General features: G+C 32.7%; 1 protein-coding gene across 1 annotated transcript in view; it reads right to left on the bottom strand.

The window, feature by feature from the left end:
* The window catches only part of LOC118183992 (uncharacterized), a 543427-nt gene extending 516038 nt beyond the window's left edge, over nucleotides 1–27389 (bottom strand). Inside the window, exons 1-2 of the mRNA XM_085809921.1 lie at nucleotides 27261–27389; nucleotides 8924–10184 (exon numbers count right to left, since the gene is read on the bottom strand). Of these exons, the coding sequence (XP_085666047.1) occupies nucleotides 8924–10138 (1215 nt within the window). The 5' untranslated portion in view covers nucleotides 10139–10184; nucleotides 27261–27389. The remainder of the gene's footprint in view (nucleotides 1–8923; nucleotides 10185–27260) is intronic.
* Between the last annotated feature and the right edge of the window lie 202 nt (nucleotides 27390–27591).

The following is a 27591-nucleotide window of genomic DNA, read 5'->3' as shown; positions in this document are numbered from 1 at the left end:
TTAACATTAAACAACGTACCTTTGCAATAGTCGAAGATGTCCGTTTTTTCCTTGGATACTTGTTTGGAATTTTTGTCCCACTTGTGGCTCCAATTTGACGTTTTTTTTTTTCTTTTCTTGTTGATGATATTACCTATCGACGCTTTAGATATCACAAAACCATGACTCACACATCGTTTTTGGAGAACGGAGTACGCATATTTCTCTTCGGAAAGAGGGTAAATGCAGCCTTCGAACCACTGCTTTGTTAAATTCGCCATTTTGAATAAAAACAAAACTTTCAAGCCACAGACGATAATTTTTACTTTTTAAAACATAGTACAATTGCAATTACTTCTTTTGCAGCAAACGATTTTTTATTACCGCTTACCAAAATCGTCTAAAAAATGTGCGAGCAGCCTCTGTATTTGGTGCAACAATTTGAAAAGTGATACAGCTGTTTATAGTGTTTCGACGCAAAATGCCGTTTCGAGACTAATAGCCCATTTAAGTTAAAAAATAAAAATTAAAAAAGAAAGAAAGAAATTTGAAAATGATTTTACAACCCTGTGTACTATTTATATGCCTCTCCATTTGTGGGCGACTATCTTGAGGGAACTTAAGAACACCTGATATAAAGGATGATGCTTTGTTACCATATATATGCAACTGAAGTCCTGAGAAATAAAAGCTAATTTTCTCCTGAAATGTAATTCTTTTTCCGATCGCTTACTATACTTTTCTTTACCTCCCCCCTCATTATGATAGTAGAAAAACAGGTTTTGCACTTGCGTGTTGTAACAAAAGGCAACAGGATCCTGACGACTTTCTCAGATAAATCTGAATACTCAATAAAAACATCGAATTTTTTGTTTCAGAACTATCTTACAATAAAGTTCACTTAATGAATCGATTTCCTGTACATAGTTAAAATATTTTTCGCTTTGCGTATTTATTATTTAATGATTGTCTTATGCGCAGAATGTTTTGCTAGGTTTAGTTTGAGAAAAATATTCATGTAATTGTCTGTTAAATCTCTTTGTTTCAGGCTAATTTAGCATTTATATAAGATTCTTTAAAGATCTAAACAGATTAAAATAGCTTTCAAGTCCATAGTAACGAAAAATTAAATTTTCGTCATTATTTTGTAAGGGTTTACTTTAACTGACAGTTACTTTTTGATTTAAAAATTCATACATGGGAGGCATTTCTGAAACATGCACATTCTTTCCAGAAGATGCAGTTTAATTTAATATAAAAGACAAAGGGCCTTAGTATTTTTTTTTTAATTTATTTTTTCTGCTTTCAACGTAGTATGTCTATCAGAATTTTATAGTGCCTTATGTCTGCCATTTTGCGATACAAAATTTGAACCGTTCTCTTTGGAAGTAGTCTAAGTCCATTTCTTATTATATGGAGATATTTAAGGGTTTGTATTGGAAGGTTTGAAAAATATAGGTATATGTGAATACGCTCATTTTATGTTTTTAAATATTAAATTGATTTAAATTTATAATGTGATCGTTTTTAAAGCATTAGTTAAAAGAAATTGGTACTTTCGATGATTTCAAATGGGCTCACAACAAAGTCAACAAAATGTGAAAAATCATACATTTCTGAAATATTAAATATGGAATTTCAAATGAATCAAACTAATTTTCTTATGAAATTTTTATTAAACATGCCCAAAAAAATAAAAAGCTTTATTTCAGTATCTCTTCAGGTAATGCCATTTAAATTACTTTTAATTACAACTTTATATTAATATGTGCCATTTTTAACTTTTATCATTATGAGAAATGTTTTGAAAATAAACATAATGTATTGGAGGAATGTTAGGTAGTATATCAATCATGTAGTACAATTTCTGAATTTATGTAGTGTAATTTTTTAACTAAATATTGTGTCTTTGCAAAAAGTGTATTTACAACTCAAGTAGTTATATTTGTAATTTGATGCGTAAATTTATATTAGCAAAATGATGGAAACTTTGAAAGGTTTTTTAGAGTGATAGATAAAAGTTCATAGCAGATTGCATTCATTTTTATCATTAACTAACTTATTGTCAAAAAGAGACTTACACCAGTTTCAAAGAAAACGTCACTTGATATCCACTGTACCAAAACAACAATCTTATTTAAAGTTACCATTAATTAAAAATCCTTTTTTATTTACAGATTCTGAAATTCTCACTTTGCTTTCAAGATGCAAAAGCAGATGCTTTGAGTGCTTTTAAAAGTATTGCCCCTTTTCCTGCAAAGCGGATGCAAGCTATGGCTGTATTTCTTTTGCTAACTCTTCGGAAACCTCTCTTCGCAATAATCATTCATCTCGAAGATAAGAGCATCATTCACAAATTTGCTGTTTTGCAGATAAGGCTCCGGTTCTCTCTCTCTTACTGAATATAGAAAAACTGCTAATAAAGATTTCACTATAGAAAAACTGCTAATAAAGATTCCTATGTTTCTTTGACCTCATGTGTTATCTTTACTCGACCCTGCTTATTGATACAGTGCTACGTCTGTCATTGTTACAAAACAAAATTACTTTATAACATTCTGGATTATATTTTTATTTAGAATAATTTTCAAGCGATTCTGGTAGTATTTTTATTTAAAACATGTTTTCATAGAAAAACACTGAAACATAGTAAATCTTTAAAAAAGTACGATTTATTGTAAAAGGGTAAAAATATTAAAGATTTTTGTTAATGAGCATAGAACGTTAGAATCGTAGCATTTAAATATGAACAGTTTTAAGTAATATTAATATTTATTATTTTTATTTTACGGTGATTAATAAGCAAAATAACCAAGTCCGGGGGCTATTTGCACATGGAAGGATGTTTTCATTGAGGACTTCCAAAGGAAAATTCGCTCCTATTTTTAAGATAAGTGAGAAATGCTATAAATTTCAAATGACAAATTAAAATTTAATTCTTTTATTTTGTATATACCAAATATCAAGCGAATTTTATAGTACCTGAAGGAAAAATCAATTAATTTCAATACTCTGTTCTATAATATTTAATTGAAATTCACTATTCAGTGTTCTATTTATACAATAACATGCCTTTTGTAGTTAAAGCATTAATTTTAAAAATTAATATGTAAATCCTTAAAACCTTTGTGACTGCTATTTTACAGAGCTCAGAAAAACTGCTCTAACTGTTATAATGATTCGTCTTTAAGACAACCACACTTAACTCTAGACTACAGTTTTCTTCTGTGGAGGTGGTCGTGCATAACTGAAGAAACGGTAGCACAGTTTATTATTAAAGAAGAAGAACTAATTAGCTTATAACCATATTGGAAGTTTAATTTGTGTAAAGAGTTTAGAAGAAGAAACAGTTTCTAAAGAAATTTATAAAGATAAAATTTTTGTTGGAAAATTTCGCACTGCGCGAAAAGATATTTAGTTACTAAGCGACATAGTGCTAATTCTATTTTATGTAACTGTGGAAACTATTATTCCTTAAGTAGATATAAGATTGTAAAAATATTTAATTAAAGTTAACTTTAATTAAATATTTAGTTTTTTAATATTTAATAAAACTAGATATAAAATTATTCCTAGGCGTCTGAATCGCAAAACAAAATTAAATTCTCAAAATTAGCCTTTGAAACGTTTTCAGAAAAATTCGTGTACCCGGGTTTGGGACTGGATTCCGTAATTACTTAGCCCAAGGATATAATAGAAAATATGAAGATTATAAGCAGACTAAAATTATGAATTTGCTAAATTTCCTAAGAAAGGAAACAGAAACTAGACTGCGCACAGGATTTTTAACTAAGCCAACCGATTCTGAAAACATTGAAAGAAAATCACGCTTTGAAAATAAGCGGCAGTTTCGAGAACGCTTTTAAGACAACGAAAAAAATCAGGATTATTATAAAGGAGTAGACTTCCATCAACGGCCGATGTGTGCGGACAATAAAATAAAACATCGGAAATTTCTTTACTACTAGGGGCAGATTTTTTTACTGGAATAGAGTTACCGACAAAGTTCACAGACCGTCTATTTCCTTAGTAGCTATCGGAATAAAATTAGGCTGGGCAGTTAGTGGAATAGAAAGGGCTTAATAATTCATGCTAGTTGATAAAATTCCATTAAAATTTTATCGTCTATTGTAAATGTTATGAAGGTCGTGGTTCATAGCAATGAAGGTACACAGAATGAATCACAGACTACTTTTCTTAAGAATCTCCAAGAGCTCGAATCCATAAGGATAAATTACGATGCTGATAAGGAACCCGAATTAGAAGATAATTCAATTTTCGAGAATTTCAAAAGTTTGTAAAATTTGAAAACGATCGTTACATTCATTCGATTCCTTTCGTGGAATCATAATTCAAACAAACTTGGAGATAATTTTCAGATTGCTAAAATTAGGTTTTAAGAGTTTAACTCGGAGATTACAGAATAATTAGCAATTCTGTGACAGATATCACGAAGTAATTGATGAATATTTAAAAGGAGGAATTTTCGAAAAGACTAACATTGAAATAACAACAAAAAGCCTATTTTATGCCATATCAAGCCGTTATAACAGAAAACAAAGGAACTACAAAACTCCATGTGGTTTTCGATCCTTCATCGCATGCGGAGAATCGTTTGTCATTAAATTACTGTTTGCATTCAGTTCTAAAGATGTGTCCAGATATACTGGAATTACTCTTTAAATTCCATCAAAATCGAATTGCGTTTACAGCTGACATCGGCCAAACATTTTTGCAAATTTCTCTTGCTGATGAAGACAGAAACGCTGTAACATTTCTATGAACGATGGTGAAGTAAATGAAACCATAACCAATTCTTAATGTACACGCTTAGAGATACAAGCCACAGTACCCGAATGTATATTCCATGCTCACTCAAAATATGTTTGTTGGCGACTTAATTGCTGGAACAGATGAAGAATCAAATACTTTCAAATTTTCAAAATAAATCAAATAAAATATTCAGAATTAACAAAACCCCTCCCAAATATCACCTCAAATTTTCCAATAAGTATGGAACGTTTTGTATACTGCAATGCAGTTCTGGTTATGTTTTGATTGAAGTGTAGTGCAGGTTTTGATACGGTAATTATGGTTACTTCGACCAAAACAAAAGGTTAAAAAATTCCATATTTTAGTGATGGGGCTCCTCCTTATAGGCATTACAGAGGTAAAGACACTGCTTGAATCATGAGCTTCCACGTCATTGGACTGATCAGTATGGAAAAGATAATTTAGCATTGTTGAAATGCTGCCTGTCCCCTATAGTCTTGAGATCTAGCGAAATTTTGTTTCCTTTGTGGATATATTAAAGACAATGTTTATATGCCCCATCTGCCAGGAACATTAGATGAGCTCCATAACCTCAGTATAGTTCTATTGATGACCATTAGCAGATAAATGTTGGAACACATAAAGAGAGAACTGGAGTAATACTTGGATGTCTGTTGCATGACAAGAGAAACAAATACCGAATGTTTATAATATTATGAATAAAATTTGAAAGATTTTTTCTTCATTTTATATAGTACTTATTTTTTAATTGCAATGAATTACGAAATACAGTATTTTGAAACCTGATGGATCATTTTAAATAACCTTTCATCTTAACTTCTTAGGAACTTGTAACTTATTAGAAAATATGCTATTAATTTTAATCTATGACTTAAATTTCTGTTAAATGCAACATTTATAAATAATAGTGCCTAATTTTATAAATACAAGGAAACCTTACCTACTTCAACAATAGCTTTTCATAAATAACAAATTTTTAAGGATTAAGAAGTTATTGCTACATGACTCCCGTAAACTTAATGTTAAATAAATCAATCATTTTAATTCTCACATTTATTTAAACATAAAGTATTAATATTCAAATATTGCTACATGACTCCCGTAAACTCAATGTTAAATAAATCAATCATTTTAATTCTCACGTTTATTTAAACTTAAAGTATTAATATTCAAATAATATTCTGTTGGAGTGCAACGCGAATATGCTTTGAAACAATATTACATTACTAAAGATATTTTTAAATTAATTTTAAAAATAAATATTTTCTTTCTTATTTGAATAAATGCGCATAAAGTAAGATTATAAACAAATAAATTTCTTACATTTAATTAACATTTTACTGTTTAAAACTTTAAACAGAAATATTTATTCCATATAAAGAATACATTAAGTATATTATACTTCATATCAGAATGTTCATTCATATCAGGATGTTCAAGAAATGTAGCAAAAGGCTTACTTTTCTTAAATATTGATCTTAGACATGTGCTTTCAAAATAAGGTAGAAGATGTTTTTCAACATCGCGGGCAACTGCCTACCGCAAAAATAAATCTAATATTTTATACAGTCGCTTACATTCGCAAATATCATCAGTAACAGGCACGGAAAAATGGCGTAAGTCATTAATGTTGTGTACATAATTGTTTGATCGTGTTATTAAAAAAAAAAAAAAAAAAAAAGATGAATTATTTTTCTGATTTAAGAAAATCTTAATTTTATTTAAATGTGAATTATTATTTTAATGCCTTAATTTTGGGGAAAAACAGATGCTTCTAAGAATATTATTTAGCTTCTAAGAATATTATTTATTCTCCTTCCATTGTGATAAGAATTCGGGAAGGGAGGTGATTTTGCTAAGTCATGATTTTCGCGGGTTGTTTTTGCCACTTGGAAAGTTCCAGAAGAAATTTCTTTTATGCAATTGATCTTTTGGACAGGATGTACGTGACGGAAAGGTCAGAGGTTGCCACTTCACCTTCGAAGTAAGTCATCTTATTTGGCGATCGGGGTGTCCGGTGGTTGGCTAAGTGAAGAGGGGCGCGCATGTGTGATCAACCTTATTTCGGTCATTCAGGGTAGGATTGAATTGGATTATTAAATTATGGCAAAGCACACGAGGGCCGTCTGCCTGAAGGGAGGGATGCCTTCGTGGAGGACTTTCTAAGGGAAACTGGCTCGTATACACGTTACAAATGGGGAAAAGCACGAAAACGCCCATGCAGCCAGCCCGTTTGCGGGATTCGAACCTCGAACCGAACTACCAGAGTTCAGCGTCTTTACCGCTCGGCCGCTGGTGGGCCCCCATTCAGGGTAGAAACGCAAATTTAGGCCCAAATGGGGGCGATAAATGAAGCCGCTATGGGAGTCCGTGTTTGAAGGAGACGAAGAAAATTCGAGTTTGAATCACTTGTTGACTGACACTCAGATTTTAGACTTGTGCTTGTTGTGAGAAAAGAAAGACAGATGTAATTCGCCGATTAGCTGCGCTTCCGGCGGGTAGCGGCAATATGCTCCCCGGCCGCGTGTTTCGCAAAAATGCGAGAATGTTTGTTGAGCATAATCTTCTGAAAAACGAAAGATTTGAATTAGGGACTGTCTTCATATACTTTTGCGTTCTGATCTGGTTAAATTAGATATGATCAGCTAATATGCTCTCTCCAGCTTTTGTGAATTGAAGTTTGATACCTGATTGATCTGCATACAGATTATAAGCCACTCCAGTTACTTAGCCACTGTAAATATTCTTACGGGCATGGACCAGGATTGCTACTCATGGCACTCCATTCTAATGGCTCACCCATTCTTTTAATCCGCCAATTTTCCGTGCACGGTATAGTTGACTTTCCTTGAGTGTGATGCAATTTATTGCCGTGCCGTTCGAGTCCCTGTGGTGTGGATTTGCCAGGTGGCCTAAGGATAGATTTAAAGATAAAGTTCACCAAGATGTCTTCAAGATGTCTACTTAAAGATAAGTTTTTTTTCCTGTGTTTTCATTTATTCCTATGAACCTTAAAGAAATTCCAGAATTTTCTTTAGGACTTTATACTTCATATTGAATCTCTAAATTAATTCTGAATGGCTGAAAGTTGGCTCCGTTTCCTTGTCTTTCTTTTACAGAGACTAAAATGGAAAATCTTAATAAATTAATTATGGTATAAAAATATAGTTTGTTTTTGTGAAATTATCCTTAGTATAGATGTTGAATTTCAGAAATGTACCTGAAGAAAGTAATGTGCTTTTGACCATCCTAGAAATTGGTTCTGGTTAAAGTTAAATTAAATGGGTCATAAAGTGAATTCTGAGACTAATTAAGTTAATTGAAAAGAAAATGAAATTTTTAAATCCTTAATTTAAATGTGTAAATGATATAAATTGATTAGTTCACATGTGTTACTGAAATAAGGAATAGAGTATTGATTACCTAGGATGTGAATTTTAATTAAAAATGTTGAGGAATCTGAATAAACTTATATTTTAATCTGGAAACCTATTTTTATTGTTTTCATTTATATCTATTTATGTGTTTCCTTTATATTTTGTATTTACTGCTTGTTATCCGATCCTCTCACGGCACGGTTCACACAACGCAATTTAATTTGTACGATCACTAAAATATTGAAATTAACTTAAGAGCTCTTAAGATCTCTTAACTAGCTCTTAAGAGTTTATTTTCAGTTTGGTATTTAGTTAGTCACGATTTCAACTGTATGTTTCTATTTCGGTATTTACACCTTCAGATACTGATATAGAAAATAGAACATTAATTTGTTCACAAAAATAAGTGTGACATAAATACGAGCCAGTTTCGATTCAAATGCACTTCACAAAGGCATTCTTCGTTTAGGCACATAACGCTCATGTGCTTTGACATAATCAGAATAAAGTAAATCATTCTAAAATATCATCGCGAATTTTCCAAAAGGAATGTAACTTTTTGTTTTTAGCTCATCAAGATATTGTTAGCATTTTTCGAAGTGGAATACAGAGTGTAACATAAAAAGCTAGAATTTCTAACAAAAATTTCTAAGAATCGTTATAATGATAAATATATGTCCAAGATCATTATTTAATAAATAAAGCTCATAGCCTTTTTTTTTTTTTTTTTTTTTGTCGAATATACTCCGGAAATTATAATGTAACGCACTTACCTCTTTTAACTTATTTTCAAATTCATCAGGTTTATCCTCAGAAGGTAAAATTGCTTTCATAGTTTTAACTTGAGGTTCCGTGCACTGCCACTTTTCATTCAGATTTTTCCCAAAAGATTGTTGTTGGAAAGATATGCTTGTCATACTATGCATTTCAGTCACTTCCTTAGAATAAACCACACGAGATATCTCAGAGGTCTTCTGGTCCTGGTATGACTGATATGAACTTGTGCCTGGCATAGCAGAAAATCCGTAACTTATTGTTTCTGATCTGGTTTTCGAGTCCTCACCTTCTGATACGCTTTGCGTTGGTGGCTGTTTAAAGTATTTAGATTTAAGACTCTCTATTTCTTGCAATAATTTCGCCTTCGATTCGGTACTGGATAATGCACTATCGGGTGCAGTCTCAAGAGATGAATCATGTCGACTTTCTCCTTTGGAATCATCTAGGACTTCAATTTTATGAATTTTTTCCGTTCTAGAGTCCTGAGTTCCAGCTTGACTGGATTGCTTGTCTAAACCCTGATGAGTTACTATGTTTTCACGAGTAGATCCACCCTCTTTTATATGAGTTTTAATTTCATACGACTTTTTTACTTCAGTTTTGACATCAGTCATTTCGCTTTTACTGACTGTAGAAGAATACTTAGGAGGCTCATAAAATTTTGCTGTCTTTGGCGATACAACTTTTAAATGGTCTCTTTCTGTGTCTCCAGGTGTACAGTTTTCTGTTTTTTTCAACTGTGGGGCATTTTGTTTTTCCGTCGAAAGCTTTAAATCATCTTTTATTGGTTTAGATTCGTCACAAACTTTCACAACATGCTCACTGGCAGGGAGCGGTTGGATGCTGGACGTGTACTTTTTTGGTTCATGGACACTACTTACAGCAGCATACATTTCTTGGGGACTCTCTGGTTTCTTATCACTTTGAGCTGGGACTGCTTGGACCTCTGGCTCATTTGTGACCGGAAGATCTTCAAAGTTGTCGTCTGAAATGTATTCTTCTGCTAAGTCGTCATCTAGTGATTTAAAATCGTCAAGTGTAGTTCCGTCTTCTGACAGTGCAGAGCACCAATCTTCCACACCGGAGATACTAGTGCTTCGCCATGTATCTGGAGAACGGGCTGTCACATATGTACTAGATTCAGTTGGTGGCTGTTCATCATTCAGATAGGTTCCTTGAATCTGTTGCACAGTTTTTTCAGCTTCAGACATTGTTCGTCGGATATGAATCACAGCACTACTTGAAAGCAAATTTACCCTAAAAATAAAAGGTTATATTAAGTATTTTAAATTACTTATTAAAACATTTATTTATAGACACAAATACACTATTGTTCAGTGAAACTGCAACCCCAAGAAAAAGATCGGATCTGCCAAACATTCAGCAAAGGGTCGTTTATTGCCTGAAATATAAAAGACTAGAAACTCATCTGCGCATATTAATAGGAAGCTCAATGTAATATTGACTGAAAACGGATATAAAAGAGGGCCACATAGAGCAAATTCCGAACAGTACCTCAATATACTCGATTTGCACTGCTCTACTAGTAAGCGAAAAGACAGATGCAAAATAAGACATCATGAACTGCTTGCAGATTTTGGAAAAATGAAAGTTCTTTCTGTTTTCACTGAAGGTATCGGAGATTTTTTTTCATTGAAAGCCAAAAGAGCACTGCTCATCTTGAGTGAAATTCTAGCATAGTTTTGTGTGTGAGGCGACAGTGTAAGATAGAAGGTACAGTATATTTAGTGAAGGAGTCTAGATTATCTAGATCTACGTCAGAAAAAGAAGAGAGGCTTTTGGTATGCATGGTGCTTAGATCACATCGCAAAATCCACAACGATGTTATAACAATAAAGGAAGTAACTTATTTGATTAGACCTGTTTAACAATGATTGCTGCAGTGAGAGTTTACAGCTGTGTCTATTACTGAAACTTTCTTTTACCATCTCCAACAGACATTATAACGGTGCTAAGAGCGAAGATGCTTGAATTTTGAATTGACGCAATATAATCTCTGAACTCATGAAGATCAGACCTTCGTTCGCCATCAACAATGGACAAATGTCGTCTGAAACACTGTATTAGAATGTCATAATGGTACTAGCGTGAGCGTCGTGGGTGGTCATGGATCTTGGGTGAACCGCATGGTGAGTCTCATTTCACTCATGCTTTCATATTCTATATATCATAGGCACTACGAACACTCAAAGATACGTTAGTGAAATCTTGGAACCTTAAGACGTCCTATTGGCTGTAGCGAAACCTTCCTGGAGCTATTTTTCCATAGGACAATGTTATCGCTCCTGTTGCATGCAATATCCAACATTTCCTCTGTGAACAGCATGCGGTCTTCCAATTATTCCACTCTTAAACATTACTCTAAAAAAAATCAATTTGTTTTTTGAAACTGCAACCTAAATTTGTTTTTTAAAGTCCTAAATTACATAAGTAATAGACATGAAAAATAGTTTAAGTCATTCTGCAATATCCGCACAAATTTTGTATTCAAAATACAAAATAATTTACTTTTAACTAAATATAGAGTGAATGAACGTATTACTAATTAGCATTTTTATTCTTCAGTTACATGTAAAAGTTAAATTTTATATTTGCAGATCTTTCCATAAGCCTGTAACTACTTTTTTCAAGCATTCATCATAAAGCCTGAAACATCTTGCACAGTCACTTGAAAACTATGAAATAAATATGAATTAATTAAACTAAATACAATTGCTTACATAATATCAGTTATGTCATTTATACGTAAGCGAATAAAAGAGAAATAACTTCAAATCTTAATAATTGTAATAAAACTTAATAAACTAATTTAATGATGCTGAATCCGTGGAATATTAATATATACATCTGACGTCAGTATCACTCCAGTTTGCTACTAGTGCAGCGAAGAAGTTCAGATATGCATTAGCCGTGGACAAGAGCAGACGCGCTCTGAGGCCGAAGCAGACGGGCTTAGACCGCAAGTCGGAGAATCCCATTGATGAGCCATCGAGGAGTGTAGTCTACCAGTTATAATAGTGTCCCGCCAGCGTTTGTGAATACCTAAAATGTGCTCCCGAAATGATTAACTACGAGGACTTCGTAAATCTCTGTGTTTATGGACTGCGTCATTCTTGTGGGGCTTGCCAGCAACTATGTTAATGTTATGTCTTACCAGTTTTCTAATTCATCACAATAGTTTAGTAATAAATTTGTATAGTTCTAAACTTCGTTTCGTGCTCCCATCTTTTCCCCTCGACACACACACACACACATATATATATATATATATAATATGAAAGAAAACTATTAAACTTAATTGAAAACAATTAGCAATAGATCTCCAAAATTCATAAAATTTAATTAAACACATCCCACTTCGAAGATACGCATTGCACGAATTTGCGTCCCACTGCCTCATGTTACGTCATTCTTTCCCTGCAATTTCTCTGCACTGCGACTTCTTTAGCTCAGTCGCTGCTCAGAATTAACACAAAGATTTTTTCGGCTCATCGACCGTTTTACATCACTCTACCGCATGTTACGTCACGCTTTCCCTGCAATTTCTCTGAACTTCTATGCCTGCTGTGCTTCAGTAAACCACTTCTCTAGCTTCGCCTTCCTTGTCTATTGTTTAACATGTAAACTTCATATACATAAATTCTGAGGCTCGTTTAGCACCCATAGTGTTGTACCAATTTAAGCAAAAATGTATTTCTGAATAATTACTCCTGTGCAAAATAAAAAAGAATGTTTTAACCATCAAACCAGTTGTGATTTTCACACCAGTCGTCATCTAAGCAACAGTCTTTTCGAGTTATTAAGTTATTTCTCAAGTTAAAGAATTAATTGATTTCATATTTTCGAGTGGCAACATCCACGTTTTTCTTGCACAAATTGATCAGAGCAGTGAAAAACCGTAAATGGCGTTGGAATGATGAAACGCGTCAGCGTAAAACATTCGTAAAGAAAAGCTTAACACATGAGGGAAGACAAAAAAAAAAAAAAAAAAAAAAACACGTTTTTTAAAATCACAAGTTTACAACGCGTAAAACGTTTCAAGATAGAATAATCTCCCTAAATTTACGATTTTTCGAACACCGCGGCCTTTCGATCTAATTGCGATGTATTTCTGGTTCTGCAGATATCTGAAATCTAAGGTAGGCACATCAAATCTACAAGATTTGTAAGAATTAGTTTTTCAGTTCGCTGATCAGTTTGCTCAGGAAAAAAAAAATGGATGTTGCCATTCGAATTTGTTCACTGTAACCGTAACCGTAAGAGCTCTATTGTTTTAAATCATCACAATTTCGAGCGCATACCTTCAACTAATTATATCTGAAATTTCATTTCTATTGGTACAGCGGATAGGCTGCAAGGTGTTTATATATCGGGGTCTTTTTTTATGACCAACCTGTATATACACATATAATATATATTAAGAAACATAGACTAAAAATTAAAAACATATTTTAACTAGTCCTGCGCATTAGCTGCGGGATGGAAGCAAATTAAACTTAAAGCATCTAAAGTTAAAATTAAACTGGGATCAAAGCAAGGCAATTCCTCAACAATATTAATAATTGCAACCGTGGATAAGAGGTTTAACCGTGTATCTAAATATATCAAAACTGAACAAGAATTCATCAGTAGAACAAAGTCGAAAAATAAAAATGCAAAAAGGAAAAAATATTCAAAATTATAAAAATTAATCTCCTTTTACTAAAACTTTAATTCAGAACTCATCAAGGGAAATTGAATTAAAGTTTCATAAAAGTCGATTAATATGTTTCGAATACATGTTTCGTTCTTTTGGTTCATTTGAGATTAAAAACCAAAAACATATTCGATTAAATTTTCATTTAAGACATTAAAATTCATTAAAAACCGAAAAATCGAATCTCAAATGCATCCAGAATTTTCCCTGCACGCTTTCGAAACGCTTGGAAAAAAGAATAAAACATTACTTTGTGCCAAATTGACTACTAAAAAAACAATAAAACTTTACATTATGCAAACTGACAATTAAAAAAAAAACAAATTGGTCAAATAACATTATATGTAAATCCAACATTGAAAAGCAATTATAAATCAAAGAATAAAACAAATATACTTTAAATCAAATTGTCGTTTAAACAATACTCAAAAATTGGGAGGTCCCCGATTATGCGATCCTAAACTTTTAATACCAAGGGAATGAAAATCTTTTCAGAAGAGATTTCTATAAAAAATATCTAATCTAATCTGAGTCTTAAACAGCTAAACACTGAAAACCTATTTGAAACAAAAATTGAACAAAACGTAAGCTTACTGAATTCTAAAGACGACTATCTTTTTCCAAACCGTTTTCCTTGCAAAAGAAAGTTAAATTCAAGGCTACTCTGTGTGTCCCAGATTATTGAGAAGCCCTCTCGCCAACGTCAAGGCCACGGGACATGAGAGAGATTTTATTTTAATTTATTTATTTCATAAAACAGCATCAAAAAGGCAAAATACACAAATGGTAAATAAACATATGGTTACAAAGTAGTTATATTATATTGCAGACAAATATAATTACAGATAAATGAGATTACACATAAACAAGATTAGTGATAAATAAGATTACATCACAGAACTGTTATTATACTAATCCATTGCAAAATTATGCGCCACACCTTTCAGGTATTCCATTATTTCTCGATTTTAAAAATCTTCAACTATTACATTAATTCTCGTATCAGCTCGCAGATACCTATTCCGCTTGTGCAGCGGTTCATCTCCAGGTACAAATTTGTTCATAACTTTGATCAATTGATTTTTGAACACGCCTGAGACCATCTATGAATTCCCATAATGTGGGGGTGTGAAATACCAAACGATGATGACACCAAATTTATTTGAATGATGATGCAAACTTATTCTAAAAATAAATAAAAATACGAAAAATATGGCGTCAAACAAAAGCAAAAAAAGTATGGCGTCGAACTGACCCCGCGTCGAAACGACTCGTTTCGAATTGACCATGCGTCGAAACGCTGGCGTCGAACCGTTGGCGTCGAAATGTTGGCGTTGAACTGACCTGTACCGTCCTATGTTTTCTGTGCACTACAAGTTTGCTCCATCAAACTGTCTCTTGATCAAGAACTAAGTTATTTAAAAGCAGTAGCTATTGACAGGAGCTTTTCATCCAACATTTATTAAACAAGCAGCTAAAAAATTCTCCTCTAAGCACACCAGGAGATTATAAAAATTCTGTTGTCATTCCTTTCCTTCCATCAATTAGCTATAAAAATTGCATGTATTTTGCAGAAGTGTAACTTCAGGGTCGTTCATTCTCCTATCAATAAAATTCCGAGTTCCACACTCAAGAATCCCATTCCGCATATGAATTTCTGGGGCATTTAGAGGAGTCCTTGCCAGTGTGGTTTGATTTACATTGGTCAAATTAACTTTTTGTTGTTTGTCTTCTAAATTACTAATCAATCAGGAAAGAATTCTCCCTCTGGCGGTGAATTTTATAGTTTCAGGGAGGATGCAACCGACCTTTTATGTAGCTCTTATATATTCAGTTTTGGTTTATGGGTATAAAAAACTGTTTTTACGCAAGTTCTGTTTTTATCAATATTTTACGTACATTTTGTTGTTTAATTTATAAAAATACGTTAAAAATTTATTTAAATCTAAATAAATGTGTGTGTATTTTTTGAGTTCTTCTTAAACTCGAAGACTCTGGTTTATCGCTAAACTTTTAGATTGAAATATAAACATTTTTCAACGTCAAGCCGTGGCAAGAAGTGAGTCTGCCCAGATGGATCATCGGATTAAAAGAATAACATTGTGATCCTCACTGTTTTCCGAGAGAGATCAGAAGGTCCAACAGTGTACATATATACAAACCATCAGAAAATGCTTGCATGATACTAAGTTACAAGCCAGATAACCAATGATAATTATTCCATTGACTTCCAATAGTTATAATTTTCAAAGGGTATCATGGTGTATACATGCAGGCGGCAACAGAGGCTAGAATTGAAAACTAACCTATTTCAGCGATGAGACTGGCTTCTCTCAAGAAGTAATGGTGGTCGCAAATTAGTATAGAGCCCATATGCCAATGAAATCACCAGCCTTCACAAGAGAACTATATATCAGTCTTTCACCTGGAATAAACGTGTGGTCAGTTTTAATGTATGGTAGGTGGAATATTTAGTGCTCCTTACTGGAAATCTAATGATTCAACATTATATAGATTCGGTCCTGGAATGAATGGTATGGACATTTCACGTGCAAAGCAAGTTGCTACATGAGTCTTTTTCAATACGAAGAAAATAAGCTGCACGTAGCTCGTAGTAGATTGAATACCTGCGTAGACCTTAAGCAAATAAAATATAAGAAGTTTGACTTCCAAATGACAAAAATTGACCGAGCTATTTAATTCAAAATATGCAGTTTCTGATGTTATTTTCAACTTTCCTTGAGGGGTTGGTTGATTAAGTTAGAATAATTCGAGGAAATAAGTTTAAATGATGTGCAGCAAAAATGTTTAAATTTTAAAGACCGTGAAAGGATTGTAGAGACATTAGGTTATTTCGAAGCAGGACAGATGAAAAATGAGCAATGCCCTTGCCGGGACTCGAACCTCGGCCCTCTCAAATACGCGTCGAACATGCTGACCACTACACCACGAAAGCATGCTAAGAAGGCGGGAGAAATACTTTATAGAATGTCATGTAGTGTCCACATCAGATTTTTTAGTTTTCGAGAAACGATACTGAATTAATTTTATTCTTCTAGTTACTGAAATTACTCAAGTTTAAAAGTTTTTAACTTTTAAGCTGTTAGCAATATTCAACAGAACACCTTGAATTTTCCTGAAAACATCCCATACTATGTTATCTATTAATTTACTTTGGGTAGGATGGTTTTATCATTTGCTTGAAATATATGATAAAAGAGTAAACGAAGTCGAGTTTGTGTGATTACCCAGACTGAAGTGATGAGCGCTTACTGATAACCGAGAACTGATTAAACAAAAAGAAGCAATAAAATTGAAATAAAGGAAGTCATAAGAAGGTCAAAGAATGACTGAATATGGTATAGTAGCTCTCTGAAGTAGCACGATAGAGTTGAGGAGACGAAAACTCATCTGGATAATCAAAAATTCTGGATAATTTGGATTTTTTTCTGTGAGCTAAATAAATACATATTTGAAATAATACGAATGAGGTAATATTTTTCGCTATTTGCATTTATTTGGATAAAAATCATACAATTCAAACATATATCTTTACTTCCGTAAAATAAATTACAAATCTAATTTTTTGATGAAGAACACTAAAATTATTTTTTATTTCCTTGAGTATTTTAGTATTCCTTGAGTTTTTATTTCCTTGAGTATAACCTTCCTTTTGTTTTTACTGTACTAAAATTAAACAAAGATAGTGTTTGTTTTATTTGCATAATACAAAACTCATGACATACCATTCAATTAAAATTAAACTAAGATAGTTTCATGATAGGATAATAAAACTAACAGCAAATAGTCTTCTCAAAACTGAGAATAAAATCTTCTCCTTAAAAAGGAAACTGAAACTGGCTAGAAGAAATAGCGTGGGAAAATTGACTTAATAGATAAATTCATTGAAAAGAACTATGTGTCCTAAATCAGGGCTTCTTAAACCTTTTTCAGTTGCGACCCCTTTTTATCACTGAGATTTTTTTCGGTACCCCAGGACCCCGTAAGCATTGCGCAAATCGGACACACACGTGTGTGAAACTGTCAATCTTTTCACTTGTACTGTAATATACTATCGCAGTTTTAGGTCATAAACTTTAATTTCTAGTTTTAAGACATAGAACAATATGAAAATTTAAAATAAGTAACAGACGAAATGGCAGCGTCACGTGCAAAGCAAGTAAAATGAATGATTATATTATAAAAAGAATGCGTCGAAACGTTTTCGTTTTTTCTTTATCTGTATTATCTTATTTTTATCTATTTTCAGATACATTGTGTAAAAATATTTTATATTTGTAAAATTATTATAATAATTTAAAGAAATATCAAAACTGCTAAAATTTTTGGCGACCTCCTTGTGGGTCGCCCCTCACAGTTTAAGAAACTCGGCCCTAGATTGTTCTTAAGACCATGTGACTAAAGCAGTAAATTATTGGTCCTGCTCCTGAGTTATACGTTCTTATAGATTAAGCGGGCTAACTGCCATTTCGGCAAGAATGGGGCAAACACTTTGTCTGAAAAGTAAACCCCAATAAAGTTATTTAAAACAGTTAACACTATACAGTCATTCGGATTTTTTGAAGCAGGAGATATGGAAAATGAGCAATGTCCTCGCCGGGACTCTCGAACAGTCACCAAATCCTGGTGGTGACAAATCATCATCCACTGCCTTTTTAGTTCGGGCACCACTGTAGACTAGTCAGGATTTTTCAATGTCAGGAAACTGAAGAAATATGCAGTGCCTTCGCCGGGACTCGTATACGCACCGAGTATGCTGGTCATTACACCACGAAGGTTTGCTAAGAAGGCGGGAGAAATACCTTATAACACGACATATTCAATCGTATTTTTAAACTGCCTGCATATTATAACGTAATCGCTCAGAAGCACCACTATAATAGGCGAATTTGTTCTGCGGAGGTGATTTTCTTACAGTACAAGACTATTGGTGATGTTCATTTATATTCTGAGAAATACTATCCTTTTAGATAGAATCTACATGAAGTAGCCGACACGAGTGGTCCCACATTATTTATTACAGAAACATATGTCTTAATGCTGCATTAGTTCACAGAAAAAAAGTTTCATATCTCAGTGTTCCAGATTTGAGGAGGCATGATTGCTTTGAAAATGGGCTCACTCCACTTCGTTTGATTTCAGTTCTATATTTGGATGACTGTTTAATTTTATAGCTTTTACGCATCTTTATAAGGACAATATTTTATTGAAATTTTGTTATCAGATATCTCTCCCCCGTCATAATACACAAAACCAATGATATGCTACGAAAATTTCAACAAAGGGCCTCATACTTTATATTATTAAAAAAATATCAGATTATTATTAAATGATTTACGTTTTACAAAATCAGAAAATATAAATAGTTTGGCATAAACAAAATAATTCTAAAAATTAAAAAAGTTAAAAGAATACAAAATATCGCTAAAAAAGCGTAAATTTATTCCTATGGTGCAGTTCATATCAGAGGTCCACCAGCGACCGAACAATAAAGTTACTCAAAATATCGCTACCAAGTTTACTCGTGTGTAACTCGGATACGAGCCAGTTTCCTTTAGAAAATCCTCTACGAAGGTATCTATCCCTCTCCTTAGACAGATATTCCTTTTGCCGTAATCAAATAAACCAAATCAATTTATGCCAGAAGTAGCCACCTGTTACTTCCTTCTTTCATGTCTATTGATTTTTAATAGGTTCTAAAGCATGGGTTGTGAGGATCTTATGTTTTACTAACGTTTATTGTATTTTAAAACTTTACTATCATCTTTTATTTTCCACTTCCGGCCAGAATACACGCTTTAAATTGTTTATGCAAATTGTACTTGCTAACGCTTAAGTATTTAAGTAGTGGTTTTTTGCCAAGAGCAGAGTTAGATGGGGAGAAAGTGAGCCATCTTGCCACTATACTTCACGCGAGCTTGCAATCAGTTGTTGTTCGCCTTTAAGGGCCAGAGGTTTGAGTCCTCTTGAAAGGCTAAAGACGTATTGTAGTTTTCCGCAGTTTGCGTACTACATACGTAATAATTTAAAAGGCCAGTCTTAGTGTTAGTCATTTGTGTACAGTTTTCAAAGTTAACTTTTATTTTTAAGTTCCCATATTTTTACGTTCAGACCACAAGTGTATCTCGAAGTGCGGGAGCGCCAGTAATATCATTGAAAATAAAGGGTAATTAAATCCTTCTCATCTTTTCGTCTTTCCTACACTCCATAGGACATAGTTTGTAGTCAAACACACTGTATAGTCAGGACATGTCATGTTCGCCAAGCAGAGTAGGAGAAATACAAGTCCTGATAGGGTGTCTAAACTATGACTGTTTGAGTGCCGCATTGCAAAGGAAAAACATTTGCGGGACTACACATTTGCGGGGCGAAATATTTTTTAAAAAATTGAAAAAAAAATCAACCCTATGTTGTTTTATTAAAATAAATTCTTTTTATTATTAATGTTTAAATTTTATCTAGATATGTATAGGTACATATTTATTATTAATTTGTAAAAGTTTCGTTTCATTTAGTTTGGATTTCATAAAAATGGAAAAAATTCAAATTAATGAGATGGATGAATTTGCTTTTTGTTTTGAACAAGCAAATGGATATGGGGTTCAATAGCCGAGGTTGCAATTCTTAATGCATTTTCAAGATATTTGTCAGCGATCTTTGTCCTATTTTTGTTTTTTGTATGCTTCATTTTTGAAAATAATTGTTCACAATTATAAGTACTGCCAAAAGCTGAAGACATTAATAAAGCATGACTGTGAAAATTAGGATATTTATCGCGGGGTAGGTAATCTTTATAAAACTCGAGTAAAAAGAAACATTTTCAAATTTTTCTTTCAGTTGAATGTCACTTTGCATTTAATACATCGTGACATACTAAAATGTTTTTATTTAAATTTTTATTTTAAAATAAATGCCAACGAATCGATTATATATGAATCAAATTCAAACATTTATTTTTTAATAAAAATGTGTAAATTTAAATAATTTTATAATTTGCGTTTGGGTCGCATGCGGCGGCACTTCAGACACCTATGTTCTAAAGCTTTGCAATAGTTTATGAAAAATGTTTCCTACATAAGGTTTCAAATTAAATTATCTTAAAATCTTTCCGCCTAAGCAGATTGTCATGAAATTTGAAATATGTAGTCAAAACTCTGCTTGCGAAAATGTTTCTCAAGGAGCTTTAGCAAGAGTCAAGTAACGAGCTTCAGCAATTTGACAGCAATAGTCTGCATAATAATTTTAGCTTTCTTAGTAAGAATTTTGTTATGCAATTTTCCGTTAAAGCCATTTCAACGAAATCCCGAAAATTATTTATTTTTATCTCATGCGTAATATGAAATTAAATTATATGCATCCATTTATCTCCCTGTTGCCAAACTTCTTCCATGTCCCATGTTCCTGGACAACAGACTAAAAAGTACTTTTAATTCTTCATCGTTGAGTTCTTCACTTACATTTTACAAAAGCATCACGAGGTAGTTTCTCTTCATAATTTGTGACATTTATTCGTGCTTTCAATCATCCTTCAAATTCCTTTAATTTTAACACAGAATTAATTTATTTGTTTTAAGGAAACGAAAGCAAAGGGCTCGCAAATAAAAGATAAATTAAAAAACTTACTGCACTCACGTGTTTTTGTTTCAGCTTTTTCGAAATGTAGCTTGATTGGACTCTGTATAAGATTCCATCATTATCACATTTAAAATTATACCTAAATAGTTATGGAGATTTTCTAAATTTTTCACAGTGAAATGTTATCCAATATTTTTTAACGTTTTCTGTGCTCTGCAGCGGTCATGCCATCCATATATACAATACTATAAGCAAGCCCTTTTTTATCCTCTCTAGTATATAAACGAGGATCATGTTCGATGAAATCCTTTACTTAATTTCATTTAATTTTGTGTTCCATTCTTATGCTCCTTAATTTATTTCTTACAAGTTCTTCAAACATGCAAACTTTACTTTTGTTACTCCCTTCAAATTCAAAAATTTTATTACTCTCTTCACTCTTCTTCTGTTTTCAAACTTGCTTCATGTTATACATCATGCACTAAGTGTCCATTTAAATTTATTGATTGGATATCATATCATTGGTACTGCCATTTTTCTTTTTCCTGGTAAAATAAGAAACATTCTCAAAGTACCTTGTTTGAACACAGGAGTAAACATTTCATCAAATCAGTGTCCATATTTCTGCTATTATCCTTGAGCAATCAACTTATCAAGGGAAATACTTCTTTCATTATCTCATTTGGTCTTATACGAGGTCTTATATACACTGGTCTCGTATATTCACATGCAGCTAATCATGGCTTCACCTTCAGAAGCATTTGTCAATATTCATATGTCATTCACCTTTAAAGCATTAATCTCATCTTGCATTTCGCCATTTGTGGTTGTTTCCATTTCTTTTGTTAACATCCTATCAAGTTTCATGACATTAGGTTAGGTCTGCTTCTTCCTTTGTGCTGTGAATGAAGTGACGTTGTTCTATCAGGCGGTTCAGTATTTTGAGAATTCTCTGCTTTTTTTTTTAATTTTCGTTAAAGGAGTTACAACTTTCTCTGCTTTACTTCAGGATAACGTTTTTTGGTATAAATATCCCATCCCAACTGATTATTATTACTCTCGGTACTGGTACCCAAGAAACGGATTCCAGTCCTTTTTTTATATCCAACCATGATACCGTTTAACAGAAAAATAATCCAGTTTTTGCTTCTTGTTTGATGTAGGTACATATACCGGTGTACCAAATGCTTGCATAAATGCTATATATGTGCTAATGGATGATTTTTTCTTATGCCATTTCTTACAAAGTGTAACTTTAAGTTCTTTCCGCCGTATTTTATTTTGTAGGTAATTTGTTGCCATAACAACTTCACCGCAACACTTCTTTGAAAGATTAGCTCCTTTTAACCTCGCTCTGGTCATATTTAGTTCTTTCTTTTCAGTGTCTCTGTTTTGTTAAATAGCATATGCGACAGTTTTTCTCATGTATTATATTTTCCTTTAGTAATTTTTCAAAGTATTTGCTCACATATTCTTCGCCTCGATCAGACCTCAATCATTCTGGTGCTTTACCATATATTTGAGTAAAAGCTTGTTTGATGAAATAAGTGATACGTCCTTGCTTTTTTTGCTTTACGCTTCAGAAGATGTAATGTAGTGTATTTACTGAAATCATCAATTAGTGTTAGGACATAATTGGTACCACCTGGAGTTACAATTTTCGTGATTAACAAAGATCAGTATGCACTAAATCAAAGATTTCTTAAATTCCCGAATTAGACTTTTTGAAAAATTGTTCTCTGCAGGCTTTAGTTGCAATACAGTCCTCACAAGTCAGTACACTAGAGCACTGGGCAATATTCATATTCACAGTGTACTTTCTTTATATATCTTTAAAATATCTACCGGATTTCAATGGATTAATTTTATATCACTACTGTGAATGTATTGTTCAGTGAAAATATCATGAAATGTTCAGTGAAATTGTTCAGTGAAAATATCATGTTCGCTTTTCTTAAGAAATTTCTTTCTTAAGAAAATAAAACCTTCTCTGATGTAACTAAAGCCTATTACAATATATTTCTTAATTACTGGGTGATAAAAAATCCGTTAACATTTGAAAATTAAATAATTCACGGACTAATATAGCTAGACATGTAAAAATTGACACACATGCTTGAAATGACATAGGGTTTTATTGGAAAAAAATGAAAAAAAAAAAAAAAAGCCAATATATGGCCATTGTGCAGCAAAATGACAGTGACGCTGCTTGAGAATCGTGTATGAAATGAGCTGTAGTGAGAATGGGAATTAGTCCCTTCATGACTTAGTCACTTTTCTATCCTCACCTCTGGATGTTGGTTACAGTTTGATGTGGGTTTATCGGATCAGTCGTAATCAGACTCTTTTTCTTCGATGAAGTACGTGGTTCTGCTATTCAGACTGTCAGAGTGACAGGAGCTAGGTACTCTGATATGTTACAGAATCGCATCATCCCTAGTATGGCTGATAAACACCTGTTGGCAGGTATGCATTTTATACAGGATGGTGCTCCACCCCATCTTACTACACGTATGAAAGATCCCTTGCACACATCGTTTGGTAAGGATCGCGTACTGAGCCGCCACTTGCGTCATGTTTGGCCTCTCAGGCCACCAGATCTCAATCCGTGTAATTATTGTTTGGGGGCTTACCTGAAATCGCAAGTCTACCGCGATCGTCTGACCTCATTAGGGATGGAAAAAACAACATGCGACGGCAATTTCTCATCATACCTACAGATATGCAATTTCTCATTATAACTGCAGGCACTGTTCACAACATTGTCTTTCGAATACATATATTGCTGATGAATGACGGCCTACAAGTTGAAAATTTGTTATAAAGAACATAACCTTTGCTAAAAACCCAATTGTTACGCTAATTATGGCTTTTGTTATCAAATGAAGAGCTATTTTCTGACCGTTTTAAGCACTTTTTTTTTGCTTCCAATAAACCCCCATAGCATTTCAAGCATGTGTGTCAATTTTTACCTCTCTGCCTACATTATTCATTGAAATATTGAATTTTAAAATGTTAACGGACTTTTGGGTTTAATTTTTGCGATTTTAAATAACTTTTTAATAATAAAATAAAATAACTTTCGGGTCTTTATTTGTAACCGGCAGGGTTTTATCGCTAACTAAACGCATTAATATTCCTTCTTGGCGCTAAAAAAAGAAGAATTTTTACGCATCAAACAGTAAAATCACCGGTGATCCTCATGGTATCGAAAAAACATTTACCTAGTTACGTACTACATCTATCATACGGGATTTCAGAATAAAACCTGAAAAACCTGGTTAAAAAAAAATAAACTAAGTTTTAAAACATTTTTAAAAAAACGTGCCCACTTCCTTTCGTCGTTATGTTTTCCCTGTAAGAATTCATTTCATGAACTGGGTGGGGAATTCTTTGTAAATGCTTACTTTATCTCGTCTTTTCTGGATTTTGTATTTAAATTTCTTATTTACACGTGTATGGAAATATATAACATCACAGTATATTTAAATAGGGGCAAAATAAGGTATTTTTAGATATTCCGTACATAATGTTCGTAAGAGCACAGTAGTTGTATTATAATCGATGTTTATAGAAGAAATATATTGATAATACATAACATCGTTGAAAAACTCTCAAAAATTCTATTTTTAGACATTCCGTACATAATGTTAGTAAGAGCACAGTAGTTGTATTATAATCGATGTTTATAGAAGAAATATATTGATAATACATAACATCGTTGAAAAACTCTCAAAAGTTGCGTGATTCTCTTAAACATTAAATGCTGAACACTACTCCGATTGTTGTAATTCTAAATTTGATTAAATTTCGATGCTAATTAGCTGTAAAAATATGTTTCAGCAGGCAACATTGACCGTAAGGTAAGCACAATATTTTCTCAAAATAGTGAAACAAATAGGAAAAACTGATATGAGCATTTTTTCATATCCTTTGTATAATGAAATAAATTATACCGTATTTTGCTCATTCATAAAACCGGCTCCACATCCGTTCCACCCTTTTTGTTGGTTTTCTACGACTAGATCATGGTATATTTTAAGGCATGTAAACACCCATTAATGTGCCTGTAGGCGAAAATAGATTTGTAATGCATTTTTACGCATACTTCCATTTGTGCTTTTGCTTTGATGTTATTTAAGCTTAAATATTTTGAATATTAAAATGAAAAACATTTTTGCACAATCTGTATTAGATAATTTATGTATTTTTGATTATTTCATGAGCCTTTTAGAATTTTTCATGCTATTAAACTAACTGTATTTGATGCGACACAGAATTATTATCACAATATGAAAATAAAAAAGATATTCTTGAAGGCCCTTATGAACCTGGTTCCTGCTCAACTTTTGAACTATGAATAAATTGCATTTTTATAGCAGTTGTTAAATTGTTTCGAATTGTTATCGGAATTAATACTTATTTGTATAGATGATAAGGAAATTTTACGATTTAGACCCGTTGATAAAATATATAGTCTTTATTACTGTTGCATCCAAATATTGAACGATTAAGTAATAAAAATAATTTTTGTTCAAAGAGACAAGTTGCCCTGAATTAATTATATTAATTTCGTTTTTGCATTTTACGTTGACGGCGAATCACTTTTCAAATTATTTACCAAATATTAGAGCCCTGTATCATATTTAAAGAAATTAAATAATGAATAATATGTATGTATGTATGTATGTATGTATGTATGTATGTATGTATGTATGTATGTATGTATGTATGTATGTTTCTCGTATTGTGATAAAATGACAGTACCTAGAGCCATCAAAATTTGAATAACGTAATCTTCTATAGAATATGGGCATATGGAAGTCCTAATTTGGAATATAAAATTTGTTTTATTATATATTTCATATTTTGAAACACTTCAACGAATTTTTGATTAACAAACTAAACGATTCCAAAGCGAGCAATGTACGGAAAAAATAAAAAAACATTTTTATCTCTAGCGCACGAGACTCTGTATCGGAAATTTTAAAGATATGCTCATTTTAAAATTATTTGACGATATTGCTGTTGAACTGACTTTTATGGTTTGAGTACGTAGAACATGATATTTAATAAATAAAGGTAACTCACATTAAAAAAACGCCCTTCTGGACGTAATTTAAAATCTGAAACTTTCAGGTTTTTTTAATGTTTTTTCCCGAATTCGAAGAGAGAAAATAATAAAGAATAACTGTCTTTAAGCACAGAATAAGTATTTTTCTAATCATCGCGACAATGAAATATACGATGTCTTCTTCTTAAGGTGTTTAGATCTATTTGAGTGCATAAGATGACATTCAAACTTCTCTAAAGTCCCAGTTCAAAAATCATTATTTAATAGCACTGAAAAAATGCAGAAAATCGTAATCAAAGACAATAAAGTACCCCCCGATTTGAGTTCTGCTATCTAATTAAGCAGCTGTATCAAGTTTCCAGGAGTTTGTATGTATGAAGGATATTATATTGAAGTTTAAAGAGTAAAAATGTTGTTCTCTTCATATTTCGAGTTTGTATGAACTTAATCTTGTAGACGCATTTTGTTTCAAGATATAGCTTTATCTAAAATATTTCTAGTAAGATAAGAAACAACAAAGTAAACAGAATATTTTTCGTAGAAGGCCTGTATAAAAATTTAAATTTAAATTTACTACTTTTTATTAAAAGCTGCTTTTCGAGTTTGATGTAACTAACATATCAGCAAGAAGACGTCCAGCAACTGACTCCAGTTTCGCTTTAGTACACTTTAATCACTCATAGAATTAGATTGCTGTAGATAAAGCACAAATATACAAATATTAATTCCTTATTGCTATAGTCATACGTATACGAAAACTTAGCAATACCAATAGCATAATCGAATTAAAATAGTGAACTGTTAATTAATTATTCGATGTTCCATTACATAACAAGCGGCCAGAAACTGTCTTGATTGTCATCTACGCAACCTTATATAACCGCCTGTGCATAAAGTAAAATCTTTTAATGAACTATAGCTAGGGAGATCACATTAAGACACTTACAGGAAGATTTAATTGCATATATCCACCTGACTCCGTTGGGAACGTCTCCTTAACCTCTTCGCGACGGGCGAATCATATATGCATTTCGTACGGACGCATGTGAGGCCCGGGCGGTTCACCCGTGCACTCCTGGAGAACTGGGCAAGTGAACGGGCAGTGCAGATATGCATTTTAAGCTGAAACAATTTTTAATAGCCACTAGATGGCACTCTGTGTCCATTACATTTAAACTGAACGTAGTTTTAGTATTCTGACCTTCAGATTGTTTATATTCTGGCTGTTTTTGGTATTTTGCTTGTCAGCTGTGGCTGGGGAGAGGGGAAATCGTAAT

This window comes from Stegodyphus dumicola, chromosome 2, assembly GCF_044657685.1.
Source record: "Stegodyphus dumicola isolate Sdum_Otavi_A_Nest chromosome 2, ASM4465768v1".
NCBI classification, from domain to species: domain Eukaryota; kingdom Metazoa; phylum Arthropoda; class Arachnida; order Araneae; family Eresidae; genus Stegodyphus; species Stegodyphus dumicola.
Note: the sequence above shows the minus strand (reverse complement) of the source record. Positions and strands in the feature narration are given on the sequence as shown.